Source organism: Coffea eugenioides, unplaced genomic scaffold, assembly GCF_003713205.1.
Source record: "Coffea eugenioides isolate CCC68of unplaced genomic scaffold, Ceug_1.0 ScVebR1_670;HRSCAF=1383, whole genome shotgun sequence".
NCBI lineage: Eukaryota > Viridiplantae > Streptophyta > Magnoliopsida > Gentianales > Rubiaceae > Coffea > Coffea eugenioides.
Genome location: NW_020864530.1, coordinates 29,616 through 44,149, shown reverse-complemented (window position 1 = coordinate 44,149; position 14,534 = coordinate 29,616). Strand labels below are relative to the sequence as shown.

The 14,534-nt window shown below is 38.2% G+C and overlaps 2 protein-coding genes across 2 annotated transcripts; one reads left to right on the top strand and one right to left on the bottom strand.

Annotated features, from left to right (window-relative positions):
• Positions 1 to 354: 354 nt before the first annotated feature.
• LOC113758730 (transcription factor bHLH81-like) lies at positions 355 to 4,045 on the bottom strand. Its single transcript, XM_027301459.1, has 5 exons — positions 3,533 to 4,045; positions 1,780 to 1,923; positions 1,473 to 1,538; positions 1,115 to 1,183; positions 355 to 864 (listed from the first exon to the last, which is right to left on the bottom strand). Exons 1-5 carry the CDS (start codon positions 4,043 to 4,045, stop codon positions 817 to 819), a joined length of 840 nt encoding a protein of 279 aa, XP_027157260.1. The 3' UTR covers positions 355 to 816.
• A 2,399-nt stretch (positions 4,046 to 6,444) lies between these two features.
• LOC113758728 lies at positions 6,445 to 12,562 on the top strand (the record flags this gene model as incomplete). Its single annotated transcript, XM_027301458.1, has 5 exons — positions 6,445 to 6,584; positions 9,066 to 9,475; positions 9,963 to 10,316; positions 10,395 to 11,863; positions 12,029 to 12,562. Coding segments are annotated over exons 1-5 (2,907 nt in total), but the record flags the coding sequence as incomplete, so codon positions are not given.
• Positions 12,563 to 14,534: the final 1,972 nt, after the last annotated feature.

Sequence of the window (14,534 nt, the reverse complement as noted above, 5' to 3'; positions counted from 1 at the left end):
TTAACTTTGCAAGCCTAACAGGTTTACACATAAAACCACCCAAGTTTATAATCAACGTATCAAAAAGCAGGGTCCAGAGCTAAAGCATTACAGACACAAAAACATATAGACCTAAAGCATTACAGACACAAAAACATATAGACGGTACTTCGGGAAAAATAGTAACTATACCATTTGGTCCTAGGATACTGCAACTATGAGACAAATTCCTCGCTTTGTATATATTACTGCTTCAGTCTCAAATTGGATGTGTTTGCTTGCCGTTTTGTTCTCAAACAGCAACCTTCAAAGTATCAGTGCATTTTGTATTTCTGCGCGTTTTGAATGGAATTTCACAGTTTTAGTTGCAGCAGATGCAAGAAACAGAGTAGCTCCCAAAGGAAGCCCCTTCACTTGAACGAGTCAAAAAGGGACATAAGTATGTCATGCAAGGATTACATAATTGATTACAAACTTCTGGTACTACCAAAAGTTTTTATTGATTAATATCGCCATGGTACATTCAGTCTTTATGGCAAACGAATTTCACCTAAAATAAGAAGCAAAACATAGATAGTTTCCGGACAACATGCTTGAGCAAAGAGGTAATTTACATGATATTTGACATCTACCACAAAAGCATCCAAGAAAGTAGACTCGGTGGTAGACAGTGATGGCACTACGGTGTAGATCTTATAGTACCAAGCTCTTTTTTAAGTAGCAGCATCCACAGGTGTAGAAGAAACTGAAGCACAGTAGTGTACCATATTTTCGCTAATACTTCGACATAATTGCCAATTCACTTCAGTTCACTCGGAAAAAGTTTCGGTTCTGCAATTACTCTTTGGCAAAGCATTTACATTTCTTTTGCTGCTCCTTGAGTTCCTGCCACATTTTACAATTATCTGTAAGTTGAAATTCTTGCTCTTATTTAGTCAATATATAATATCTTTAAAAAAATATACAGCTGTACTAGTGCATACTTCTTGTCAAGTTGTTTGTCCCTAAAGCATAAACGGTGAGAGAAGATGGTAACGAAATTTGTTATTATTGCATCCTAACACTCTCTTCTGTCTGGTCTTTTAGTCAGAAACTTCTCATATAAGTTTCACTTATAGACCAGTGCCTCCATTACCTGAATTTGCTTCTGTAGAAACTTGACGTACTCTACTGCTTCTTCTAACATGTCTGCCGTGTTTGTTTGCTGCATGCAATAGAAGCAAAAACTCCCAACATCAAGTTAGGAAAATCGATACAGTCTTGGTATATATCTGTAATATAAATGCCTTCAATTAAAATGTAAACTCAAAGTGAGTAGCTCCGCTCTCAAATTGCTAAAATCTAATGCACAGTACCACATTTAGGTTCAATCTTTGAAAGCCACCCAGCAAACCAGATTTGGTTTTTATTCCTGCATTGACGGTCTTCTGATATATTTTCACAAATCCCAATTTCTCTAATAAAAAATCAATCACGCTAGCATGGTCAATTACCTTATCCATATTGGGGACAAGTTCCTGAAGTTTCCTTATCCGGTCACTGATTCGTGTCCTTCGAACCTAATTCAAGAAATAAATAACTCTTCAAGCCAAATAGTGGAAAACATAATATAATAAAAATTTTCCCCAACTATTTGTCACCGCCCCACACACACACACAAACACCCCCCCCCCCCCCCAAAAAAAAAAATTTGACCCCATGTACAAACTAATGACAGGAAACTGTCAATTACAAACTGCTAGTCAAAGTTTTAACACAAATAAAATGAAGCAGAACCTAGAATAATTGCCAAAATCTTACTCTCTCAGCAATGCTACGAGGATGCGTAGCACAACCTCGTTTTGCCCGAACCCTACACAGAACAGCATCCTCTGAAAGCTTTTCCATTTCAGAGTCCAACAATCTACCCATTCCAGCATGCAACTGCTCACTTTGCTCTCCTTTCTATGAAGTGCAAAACAAGTTTTGGTCACAATTATACATATAAAGGGAAAGCTGGGCAGGTTAAGGTTAGAAGGTTAGATCATCAAGTTAATGGACATGAAGAGTGAAGGTATCATCACTATCCACTTTGAGAAAAATGAAGATTTACAGGAAATATATGATATGCATATGTAAATAGACTGTACAAAGACAACAGGGTCAACGGTGCTTATTTAGGTTCATAAGCATACCATGTAACCAATCAACCACACAACTCAGAGGAAGTAGTTAGAAAAAGTCCTCTGTTAAGTAATACGTAGTTACGTGCAGACCAAAAGGTACAACTAGGTAAATGTATTCTAGTGTTTACAATATATAGTGGAAAACCTCCTTTCTGTTTTTCTCAATTTGGTAAGATAGTTTACATTAAAAGAACAAACAGTAATTACTTCAGAATCCCACTCTTACTGTTTCAAAAGCCAAACATGCTCACCATCAACATATACATCAAGTCAAGATTCATCTTCTAAAATATGACGTGATATATGTAAGCTGTGTGAGTTCTTTTTGAAACTTTGATTTTATATATATAGCTATAGAAACAAAACCAAAGACATATCTAGCAAAAATAGAAAAACATCCAAATTGACAATGATGGATGCATCATAAACACATATGTAAGCACAGGAGAATTTTAGGAGTGAGCCCAAAAAAAAAAAAAAAAAACCAAACCACAGGTAACCATCAAAGATCACTAGAAGTATTCAAAGTTACACATAAATCCACAATCCACGAATAGCATACAAAGAAAAGATCAAGCAGGAGTTTTGCTTTATAGGGTAAAGTTAACAGTGACATAATTGAAGGAGTTCAAAATCAAATTTAAAAGTATGTAATTAGTACAAGTCAAGTTTTTCAATTGGCAAAACGCAAAAGGAAAATGCGGCACAACAATTTCGTACTGAACAGGCACCACCTTCCTAACTTGCAGCTCAAATTCCACCAAACTTTTCTCTGCTCTCCTAAACTTGCAATTCACATCAAAAGCACTATCTGTAGCATAAGTACTCCAACTATTCTACAATGGACGTATATGTGGTAAAACTCCAACTCCCTCTGAAGCAAAAGTTGCATGATCTTCCTAAATCTCATCCAATGAAACAGTTTCAGCTACTAATATTTACCTACACTCCTTGGAGCTTCTGCGTCTTTTACCTTCCCTTCAAAAAACCATCAAACAATGTCCATATTATAGATCAACCAAAGGCAAGATCCAAAGAGAAAACATGCAATTCAAGTTGCCAGAAGAAAGCATTTAGATCTCATAATTAATTTCAGATGTTTCCACTCCACTTCCTTCTTCCTTTCCTTTTCCTTTTTGCACCTTTCTCTCGATTTCCAATTTGGAAATTAAGTATGCCCACTTGTCAACTAGTTTCCACTTGAATGTTTATACTAATAGGTAGTTACTGCTACTAGCCAAAGCCTCCCTTTACAAAAATGAAATCCCACCAACTAACAAAATCAACATTTACCAAACAAAATCTTCAAGCTAATAAAAAACAAGAACAAAAGGACATGAATCCTTAGATATAAATGAAGCTAAACTGTACTCGATTATACAACATACCACTTGAGAAGAAGCTTTTGGAGATGGGTTATTGGAATCAGCCTCTCTGGGCCGCTTGGACGGAGACTCCGACGAAACGTCCAAAGAAGACATCAAGAAATTGTCATAATTGGCCGGAATCCCAAAATTCGAGAAGTACCCATCAGACAAAAGCTCCGCCGGGGAGCTATTCTGCCGGAGCAACCCACTGAGCCCACCTCCACCACTCCCCACCGTGTCCAACATCCCCAGATCGGCCGCATATCTACTACTAGCCGCGCTCGACTGCTGCTGAGTTGACTGAACTGGAGAAGAAGCCGGCGGGTGCAAAGGTGGCTTATTACTACTCGAAGCTAAAACCGGTGGGTCCAAAACGACGTCGTTGTCATCATCATTTTCCAATAGTGCTTCTAACCAAGTCGCCGGAGCTGAGCGAAACCGAGCAAGCCCACCACCACCTCCACCTCCACCACCACCACCGCCTCCACCAAGACCTCTGCTTAATCCGACTCCACCGCCACCAGCCGGTTGCATCTGCCCTCCTCTCCTCTTATTCTTCAGCTACTTTTTTCACTTTTTTTTTTAAACAAACTAATTTACTAGTAGTTCCTGTGATAGTGAACTAACTACTAAAACCAGGGAACAAAAAAAAAAAAAAGAGAGAGAGAGAGAAAAAGATGAAGCTCTACTAGATAGTTCTCCCTGTACTTCTGATTATCATCATTTTTTTTTATGGGATTTCGCTATTTATTTGGTTGGTTTCAGGTTGGATTTTAGATTGTGGTGGTGTCTGGACTTTTTCTTTTCTGGAGTGGAGGGTATTATTATCCGTGTTCATACAAAAGTGGTAAAGAAGGACGCTTGGGAGGTAAGTTTAATTTATGGTAAATATAGCTTTGTGTTGCATACACGTAGGGTGGTCATGTGTGTGTATGTCTACCTCATTTTACACGATGATGGGGACCATTGGATCTCAGCCTAAGAACACCATGTTTGCCTTTCAAGAATAATTTTTGTGGTGTTTTTCATTTCTTGGAAAAAAATTGTAGTAGTATAGTTGATTTTTAGGTAGTGTGTATTTGAGATAAAAACTTAGTTGAAAAAAATGTTTTTGAAAAATAAGTCCATGCAAATTGTGTCATTCATCGCAACGGATCTTCTGTTCCACATCCTGTGCCATTTTCTTCATTTTTTATTATATTGCTATTTCTCCTTCATAAACGTCATGTTTTAGTTCTTTTTTATTTCCTTAAGATCCAATAACTATTAATTCAGTAATACACAAAATTTAACAAACTCAAAAAATCAAAATGCATAAAAAATGAGATTTTTTATGAATTTTCTGCTGTATGTTTTAATTTTCTATTATATATTACTTTTTTGAAGCTGTTGTATTTATTTATTACTGAATTAATATTTATTGGATCTTAATGAAACAAAAAAAAACTGAAATATGATGTTTATGAAGGAGAAATAGCAATATAATAAAAAGTGGGATAGAGAATGGCACAGGGTGTGGGACAAAAGATCCGTTGTGATCATTCTTCGTGTTTGTTTGATTTTGTGATATACACACAAATATATGGTTTCAGTTTTGATCTTTTGTTTATAAAGTTTGAGTTCTTTAATATAATTCAATGAAATTGCAATTTAATCAAAGTTTTTTCTTTAGCAACATCTGATACAAAGATGTAACTACAAACTAGAAGCTGAGTAAGAGATAAGAGCATATATTTGCTAAGGAAAAGAAAAATTTTCTATTATAAGTTTTAGCCAATTTGACTATTGCAAGTTGTTTATTTTTTGTATTTTTGGGAGGGGGGGGGGGGGGGGGGAGCGGAGGTGTTGGACAATAATTTACATGCAAATATGCATCTCAACTCCAAACTCTTATATTAGAATGCTTAAGTTTTGATTTTGTTCAAATCTTTGCTTAATTATTCAGTTATTTTCCTTGAATATTTCATTTGAAGGGTAGCAAGACACTGTAAGGTTTTTAGATATTTTCTATAATGGTGACAAAATTAAATTGACTTTTTGACATGGAGAAGAAAGCTTAAGGACCATTTCAAGATTTGAAGTCCAAGTTAGTCTTTAACTCTTCTTTTTCTTTTATATATTTCTTTTTAGTTACAAGGAGATTTTGAGCTTTTAAAAATGAGAGTTCGAAAGCAACACAAGAACTTCATGAAAATGGCAAGGGACGTAAAAATAACCTAAAATTTTCATAGCACATGTATTGAGCAGTTTGAAATCCTAATTATATTAAAATCCCTTGAATTTAACATAGAAGAATATCAAATTTTAAGAATAACAAGAACTCAAAAATTATGTCAAGATATTCCTCTAAAATCACACGGAATTCTGCATCCTTCTATTTTTAGTCTCCAAACACGTAATAAATGGTTGAACTCAACTCATTTTTGCACTGAAGGGTAAATTTTAAGAAATAAATAAAATTTTAAATTTTTTAATCGTTCATTCACTAATATTCAATACTCCTACATTATCACATGCCTTAAAGACAACTCAAAATTGAGAAGCCAATCTCTTATATGCCCTTCTTGGACAATTTGAACAAGCATATACCCGAAAGAATTGCAAGACTAATTCTAGGAAAAACAAAAGGAAAATGAAAAAAACTAGTTGGAGGACAAATAATTGGTACTCTATTTTGAGTAGAAGGAAAATGAAAATACAGTAGATCACCTTCCAAACAATCCCTTAGATGAACGGTACACGCGTAGAGCACAATAGCCCGATTGGAAACGGGTGCGTGTACGGTTACAGACGTATAAAATGTCACTTCCGCCGAACTTTTCACTTCAATTATCAAATCGAACACGCAGCTGGGCGCGTAACTGCCAAATTCCAATTACGGATGGTCTGTTAGTGTAATATGGTCAACGAGATTATGGAAATTGTATTTAACGATGCAGCTTTATCTGAATCTTCTGGAAGAGGCTGTTTTCGGCTCCGTATTAATGGGAGATTTGGAGAAGCGAGTGAAGATGGAGCGTGAGAGAGGGAAACGTTCTACAATATCTCAAAGATTTATGCGAGGATGGGCAGTGTAGTTGAGGGTCACTAGCGTGTGCTTTCCTACTAGTGTTTATCACCGTCAATTTCGATATACGTGGTAAAAGGAATAGAGAAGGAGAGTTGTCATGGCATTTGAGTTTGGAGCAAACAAATAAGTTAATATTTAGGCTAGGTTAATATTTTTTTTGATGTTAATTTACGATGTTCAATGATTGTATTGAGTCGAACACTATCGGATTCTTTTTAGAAGAGTGGTTGATCGTATTGTATTCAACGATTGTGTTGGGTTCCGACTAATTTAAAGTCGAGCACTATTAAATTTCTTTGTGTGGATGACCGATCGCATTGGATTCCGATTGATCTCGACTCCTTTCGATGGATGATTGACTACATTGGGTCCGATTGATCTCAAGTCGAGCACCATCGGGTTACCGTTGGAGTGGCTCTCCTAATGTTATTCACACCCTCTACAAGATTGGAACCCAAAATTTACTCAAAGTGGTATGAAAATCAATGACACTTGATCCAACCACCATTGTCTTCTCTTGAAAAATAATCTATTGTTGTTGAACAAGAGAAGTATGAATTGACTGTGTGATGAATTGCCATGCCTAGGTTATGTCATTATCTTCTTTTGAAAAATAATCTATTGTTGTTGAACAATAGAAGTATGAATTGACTGTATGATGAATTGCCTTGTCTAGGTCATGTATTCTTATACAATAGAACGGCCACACGTGCATTTAGCGTGGCAAAATTGCACCCGTCGTTTGTTTAGAAAATATTATGTCATGGGTCATTCGATTAAGTAGCCTTAAGGTACAACAAATATTAGACGTGGGCTTTATGTCACTTTACAATAAAAGGAGAGTGAATGGTAGCCTTGCTTGGATTGCTTGTTTCTGTAAGAAAATATTGTCGTTTTCCGTGATCACATTTCACTATCACCTTTTTCCCTCATATATATCAAATCGCTACAGTAATGTTTTCATGAAAAATGACAGAAAATGCAATCCAAACACAACCTTAGGTTTTTGAAAAGTGAGCTCACCTTTTTCCTTTTTAGTCTTTTATTGTATTTCTGTAAAGTACAGATTAGACAAACCTTTACACTGAGGGTGCTCGAGCTTTTTATATCCTTGATGAAAAAGTACAAATGAGATACTCCCTTGGTCGCATTATTATTCTCCTATTTTCACCTGTTTTATATCTCAAAATAAGAGCCAACTTTTAAAAGTCAGCATAAATTTTTATTAGCTTTCTCATTTTTTGTCACTTAGAAAAGTTACTTCCCACATACTAGTGCAATCTTCAAAATAATAGAATTTAAATACAGCTGCATTGTAAATTCCTTCAATATTAACTTATCATTAATTACAAGTTCTTTAAAAAAAAAAAACTATTTTTTCAATGAAGGACTCAAATCATGGAATGAAAAGAGCAATAATTCATACATAATACAGATAATTTTTATGTCATAATTACATTAATCGGTAAACAATTGAAGTTTGAGTAGACCAATTGATGCATTGACAAATTAAAGGCCAATGAGAGGATATTTCTAAAGAGGAATCTAGTCCAAAATTGAGACCTCATAATCACTAGTCCCTTTCTTCTTTAGAATTCGATGTTCTGGTATCCTATACATAGAGAAATCATACCAAACATTCTGAATTTGGTGGTTAAACTTTATTACTACAATGTAAGGGAGGTCCTGCTGAAAATTTGATATACTTCTTCGCACAATTCCTTTAATATAAATTTCACAAATAAACCATTATGTTGCTTCATAATCACTTAACAAAGTAAAAAAAAAAAAAAAAAAGCAAAGGATTAATTTATTTAATTCTTATGTACTTCAAATTGTATTAATTCTAATAGGGTCATTGAAGCAAGGTCCCTAATTCCGCTATCAAAATTTTGCTTTCACCTTACAAACCTCGCCCTTAAACTGAAAAAAAAAAAAAAGTTATGAAATTGCAAAAAAGTTTTTCAACTTTATAAATGCTTATCATCAACCACAAAAATTTGATGATTAAGACAGCAGAACTCCAAAAATGGTCCTCATGCAAAAGTGGGACTTCTGGGGAAGAAAGGAGAGTGAAAGGTCTGGCTGTGGTCTATGCTGGATTCTTCATAGACTTTGCGTTCGGGTGGCAAAAGACTTGTTTCCTTTCTCCTTCAAAAGAAAGACTTGTTTCCTTTCTTTTTAGCCAACTTTTCAATTAATAGCACATCGATTGTCTTGGTTGTCGCAGACCACTTTTGTGGCCAAGATTCGGGCACTTTGGGTGCAAGCTACTAATAAAAAAGGCTGCAAAATGCAACCCCAAGGGTCAAATTCCCTAATCTTGCTGGTTCTGAATCTTTCCTGTGGCGTATGTCTGGATTCATATAATCATCCAAATATTAAAACTAATTCGTATGTCTGGATTAGGGAAATACCGACTGAATGGATATTTTTTAAAATAAATTTTGGATGAGCTCATGTGCGGTATACACCAGCTGATAGGTATCCTCGATGCCAGTGTAGAGCTACTTACGCTTACCCTAATGAGTTAGTGCAATCTTTGGACGATGAGCGCCGCCAGTTGTGGGACGCTAATCATACCTTGACCCAAGATGCTGAGGAGTTGAGCATCATGGTTGACACCCAGTTCGACCGTATAGCCGACTTAGAGATGAGGCTAGCGGCTGAGCATGCTAGGTTGGAGGCTGCTCGTGTGGAGATTGAGCGACAGAGGTCTCGGGTGACTCGATTAGTTGAGGGGATACGTGATAGGAGTGTTGGTATTAGGGCTGACGCCACTATGATGATGGATGAGGCCACGAGTATTCTTCAGGGTAATGCTCAGGCGAGTGGCGAGGAGGACCAGGAGGAGGATCCGGAGGAGGACGTTGCTCCTGGTAGCCCTGCTGAGGGTTAGGTTAGGTCTGACTTGATAGTACGAGATATGTAGGGATAGAAAGTGGGACATTTGTTAGGTCATCAAATTTTGTCTAGTTGGATGACTTACGTTTGAGGCACCCATCCCTAATTTTTTTGTTTAAGGGATTATTTGTATGTATTTTTGTTAAACTCATGTGCCTTACTTTTGGAAAGTGTCCCAACCGTTATTGTATGACTCTCACGTGGAATATATATTAAGCATCTTATTCTTCTTCTTCTCAATTTTGATTTGATTTTATTTACAAAGAGAAAACTAATAACAAATAATATTCTCGCCTAATTGCCTTATTTCTCAATAATAGGCATAACTAGGTCATGGATCGACAAGTGATAGGTAGGGGCGAACTAGACAACCCCCCGAGGAGGGTGGTGATAGGGAACTTGAGGTCAATCAAGACCAAGTGGCCACCGCAATTAATCGAATCACTGATGTCCTACAACGCTTGACTGAGCACCAAGCCTCTGGACAAGTACGTCACCAAGGAGGCCCAGCCGATACTGAGGATCGGGCACTGGAGAGATTTTTGAAGTTCGGACCTCCCAAGTTCTATGGAGGACCTGAACCGGAGGTAGCCGAAGGCTGGTGGGAGAGAATCTCCGACATTTTCGCAGCCTTAAACAATGCGGAAGAAAGACAAGTGACTTTCGCTGCATTCCAGTTTGAGGGAGCTGCTCGCTCCTGGTGGAACCTGGTCAGGGTTAACTGGGACAGGAATCATACTCCCAGAACCTGGGCAAACTTCACAAGGGAGTTCAACGCCGAGTTTCTTCCACCTCTCATCCAGGAGAAAAGAGAGGACGACTTCATCAAATGTAGGCAAGGGGCGATGAGTGTCGCCGAATATGAGGTCTAATTCACGAAATTGTCCCGTTTTGCTCCTGAATTGGTAGCCACAGAACGAGGGCGTGTAAGGAGGTTTGTGCAGGGACTAAATGTGGAAATTCAGGAAGGTTTAGCTGCCGTTCGACTGGACACATTTGCCAATGCTGTCGAGAGAGCCCAAAGGGTTGAAGTAGCCAGAGCCCAAGTAAAATCCTTTCAGGCTAAGAAAAGATTTGCCCCTAGTAGCAGTCGGGAGCCAACTTATGGAAGTACTCCACCGGCCAAAATGGGTCGAGGAACGGGTGGAATGAATAGTCCTGGAATATCACGAGGCGCTCTAGCGAGAGGAACTGGGACAAGAAGTGCAGGGGGAAGAGATAATGGAGCTAGAGGGGGACCAACTGGAAGGGGTCAACCTAGAAATGTCTCGCAAGGAGGTCGTACGATAATTTCCCAGGTGACTTGCGCGTATTGCAAGAAAATTGGCCATACTGAGGACGTTTGCTGGAAGAAACAAGAAAAGTGCTTGAAGTGCGGAAGCAGTGAGCACCAAATTTCGGGTTGCCCAAAAATGCAAGATGGTGGTACCCTGAATGCTACACCAGTCAATTCTGGAGGAAATAGGCCGAAAGTTCCGGCCAGGGTGTACGCTATAAATGACCAACCTGTACCTGATTCCTCGGAAGTTGTGGAAGGTACTCTTCCAATTTTTCATCGATTAGCTAGAGTAGTAATTGATCCTGATGCAACTCATTCATTTGTGAATCCAACTTTTATGTCCGGAATTGATGTGCAATCTGTTAAATTACCCTTCGATCTTGAAGTTAGGACACCTATGGGTAATAAGAGTATAATCACTAGCCTGGCCGATAAGAACTACGAATTCTGGGTTGGAGAGCGTAAGATGCTAGTAGACCTAGTCAGTTTGGACATAAAAGGGTATGATGTTATCATAGGAATGGATTTCCTAGCTCATTACCATGCTAAGTTTGACTGTAGGGCAAAAGTGGTAGAATTTTGGATTCCTGGGGAAGCAACCTTGAAATTGGATGTGAAAGGTAGGTTAGCATCAACTGCCATGATTTCGGAAATTCGGGCAAGAAAAATGTTGTATAAAGGAGCGCAAGGTTTCTTAGCTTTTCTGATTAACGCTCCCTGTGACCAAGTGAAGTTAGAAGATGTACCAGTGGTACGGGAATTTTCTGATATTTTTCCCGAAGAACTAAAAACATTACCGCCGGAGAGAGAAGTGAAGTTCAAGATTGATTTGGTGCCGGGAACGGCTCCGATTTCTAAGACTCCGTACCGAATGTCTCCTGCAGAGCTAAAAGAGTTGAAAATTCAACTGCAGGACCTACTGGAGAAAGTTTTCGATAGAGAAAGTGACTCACCATGGGGCGCACCCGTTCTATTTGTCAAGAAAAATGACGGAAGCTTGAGGTTATGTATCGATTACCGAGGGTTAAACGAGATTACAATTAAGAACAAATACCCTCTACCTTTGATCGATAGTTTATTTGATCAGCTGCAAGGATCTGTAGTTTTCTCTAAACTGGACTTGAGGCAAGGGTATTACCAATTGAAAATTAAGAAGGAAGACATACCCAAAACTGCTTTTAATACAAGATACGGACATTTTGAATTTGCAGTCATGCCATTTGGATTAACTAATGCACCAGTTGCTTTCATGGATTTGATGCAGCGAGTTTTTAAGAAGTATCTGGATCAGTTCGTAGTGATTTTCATCGATGATATTTTGATATATTCTAAGACTCGAGAGGAACATGTTAAGCACTTGGAGATGGTTTTACAGATATTAAGAGAGCATAAGTGGTATGCCAAATTCAGTAAGTGCGAGTTTTGGCTGGAAGAGATATCTTTTCTAGGACATAAGGTTTCTAAAGATGGAATTGCCGTAGATCCGGCAAAAGTTGAGGCAGTCACAATGTGGAAACAGCCAGAAACTCCAACAGAGGTTAGAAGTTTCTTGGGTTTAGCGGGTTACTATAGGAGGTTTATCAAGGATTTTTCGAAGATTGCTGGACCTATGGCCGAACTGACCAAGAAAGGTAACAAGTTTATCTGGACTCCAAAGTGCGAGTCAAGCTTTCAAGAGTTAAAAAGGCGCTTAACATCAGCTACTGTGTTGGCTTTGCCTGACGGAGTAGAAGGTTATGTCGTATACTCTGATGCCTCTAGAGAAGGTCTAGGATGCGTACTAATGCAAAAGGGTAAGGTAGTTGCCTACGCCTCTAGAAAATTGAAGTCTCACGAGCAAAATTACCCAACGCATGACCTAGAATTGGCCGCAGTGATCCTTGCCTTAAAGAAATGGAGACATTACTTGTATGGTGTGACCTTTGAGGTTTATACGGACCACAAGAGCCTTAAGTACTTGTTTTCTCAAAAGGAATTGAATTTGAGACAGAGACGATGGGTAGAATTTTTATAAGATTATGATTGTTCAATAAACTACCACCCAGGAAAAGCCAACGTGGTAGCAGACGCTCTAAGTAGAAAAGCCCAAGTAGCGGGGTTAATGGTAAAAGAATGGGACATGTTAGAAGAGATTAGCAATTGGAACCCTCGCTTGGAGAGATTGAAGATTTTATTTGGGAACCTGATGTTGAAATCACCGTTGATGGAGCGTATTAAAGAGGCACAGAAAACGGACCCCACGATCCAGAAAAGGTTGAAAACAGTGCAAAACGGAGAAAACCTAGATTTTAAACTAGGGTCTGAAGGAGAATTAAGGTTTCAAGATCGAATTGTGGTTCCAGTTGATGAAGAATTAAGGAAAGAAATTCTAGAAGAATCACATCGATCGAGGTATACTATACACCCAGGAGTGAACAAAATGTATCATGATGTGAAGGAATCATACTGGTGGGACGGTTTGAAAAAAGGACGTGGCAAAGTTTGTACAAAAATGTCTGATATGCCAGCAAGTAAAAGCTGAACATCAGAAACCTTCTGGTTTATTGCAGCCACTAGAAATCCCTGAATGGACGTGGGACCACATAACCATGGATTTTGTAACGGGGTTGCCTCGAAGTTGAAAAGGATTTGATGCGGTTTGGGTAATAGTTGACAGGCTTACCAAGTCCGCACATTTTCTACCTGTAAGCATGAGTTTTTCTTTAGAGAAATTGGCCAAGTTGTACACAAAAGAGATCATGAGATTGCATGGTATCCCTATAAGTATTGTGTCTGATCGAGATCCAAGGTTTGTCTCGCGTTTCTGGCAGAAATTTCAAGAGTCATTGGGGACCAAGTTGAAATTTAGTACTGCGTACCATCCCCAAACCGACGGGCAGTCGGAAAGAACAATTCAGACTTTGGAGGATATGCTGAGGTCGTGTATATTGGATTTTGGAGGTAAATGGAGCCAGTACATGGCCTTAGTAGAATTTGCCTATAATAATAGCTATCATGCGTCAATTCAAATGGCACCTTATGAGGCATTGTATGGGAGAAGGTGTCGATCTCCGATTCATTGGAATGAAGTAGGAGAGAAGAGAATGTTGAATCCAACGGTTATACCTTGGATGGAGGAAGCTCATGAGAAAGTGAAAGTAATTAGAGAAAGGCTTCAAACTGCCCAAAGTCGACAAAAGAGCTACGCCGACACAAGGAGCAAAGATCTGGAATTTGAAGTAGGAGACAAAGTTTTTCTAAGAGTTAAACCCTTGAAGAGCGGAGTAGTATCCAAGAAGGGTAAGAAGCTAAAATCAAGGTATATCGGACCTTTTGAAATTTTGAAACGAATCGGAAAAGTGGCGTATCAACTGCAATTGCCTTCGAGCATGGCCAAGATTCACAATGTATTTCATGTTTCTATGCTTAAAAAATATCACCCCGATCCAAGCCACGTGTTGCAATTAGAAGGTATTGAAGTAGATGAGTCATTAACTTATGAGGAAGGACCAGTTAAGATTTTGGAAAGAGGAGTGAAGGAATTGCGAAATAAGAAAATTCATTTGGTGAAAATTCTATGGAAAAATCATGAAATAGAGGAAGCAACTTGGGAACTGGAAGAAGCTATGCAGAAGAAATACCCTGAGCTATTTCGTTAGAATGTGAGAATTTTGAGGACAAAATTCATTTAAGGGGGGGAGAATGTGAGAACCTCGAAAAAAATACCTATATATATATATATATTCATTTATGCATATTTCATTTTGCATTTTTGATTCTTAAATAAATTC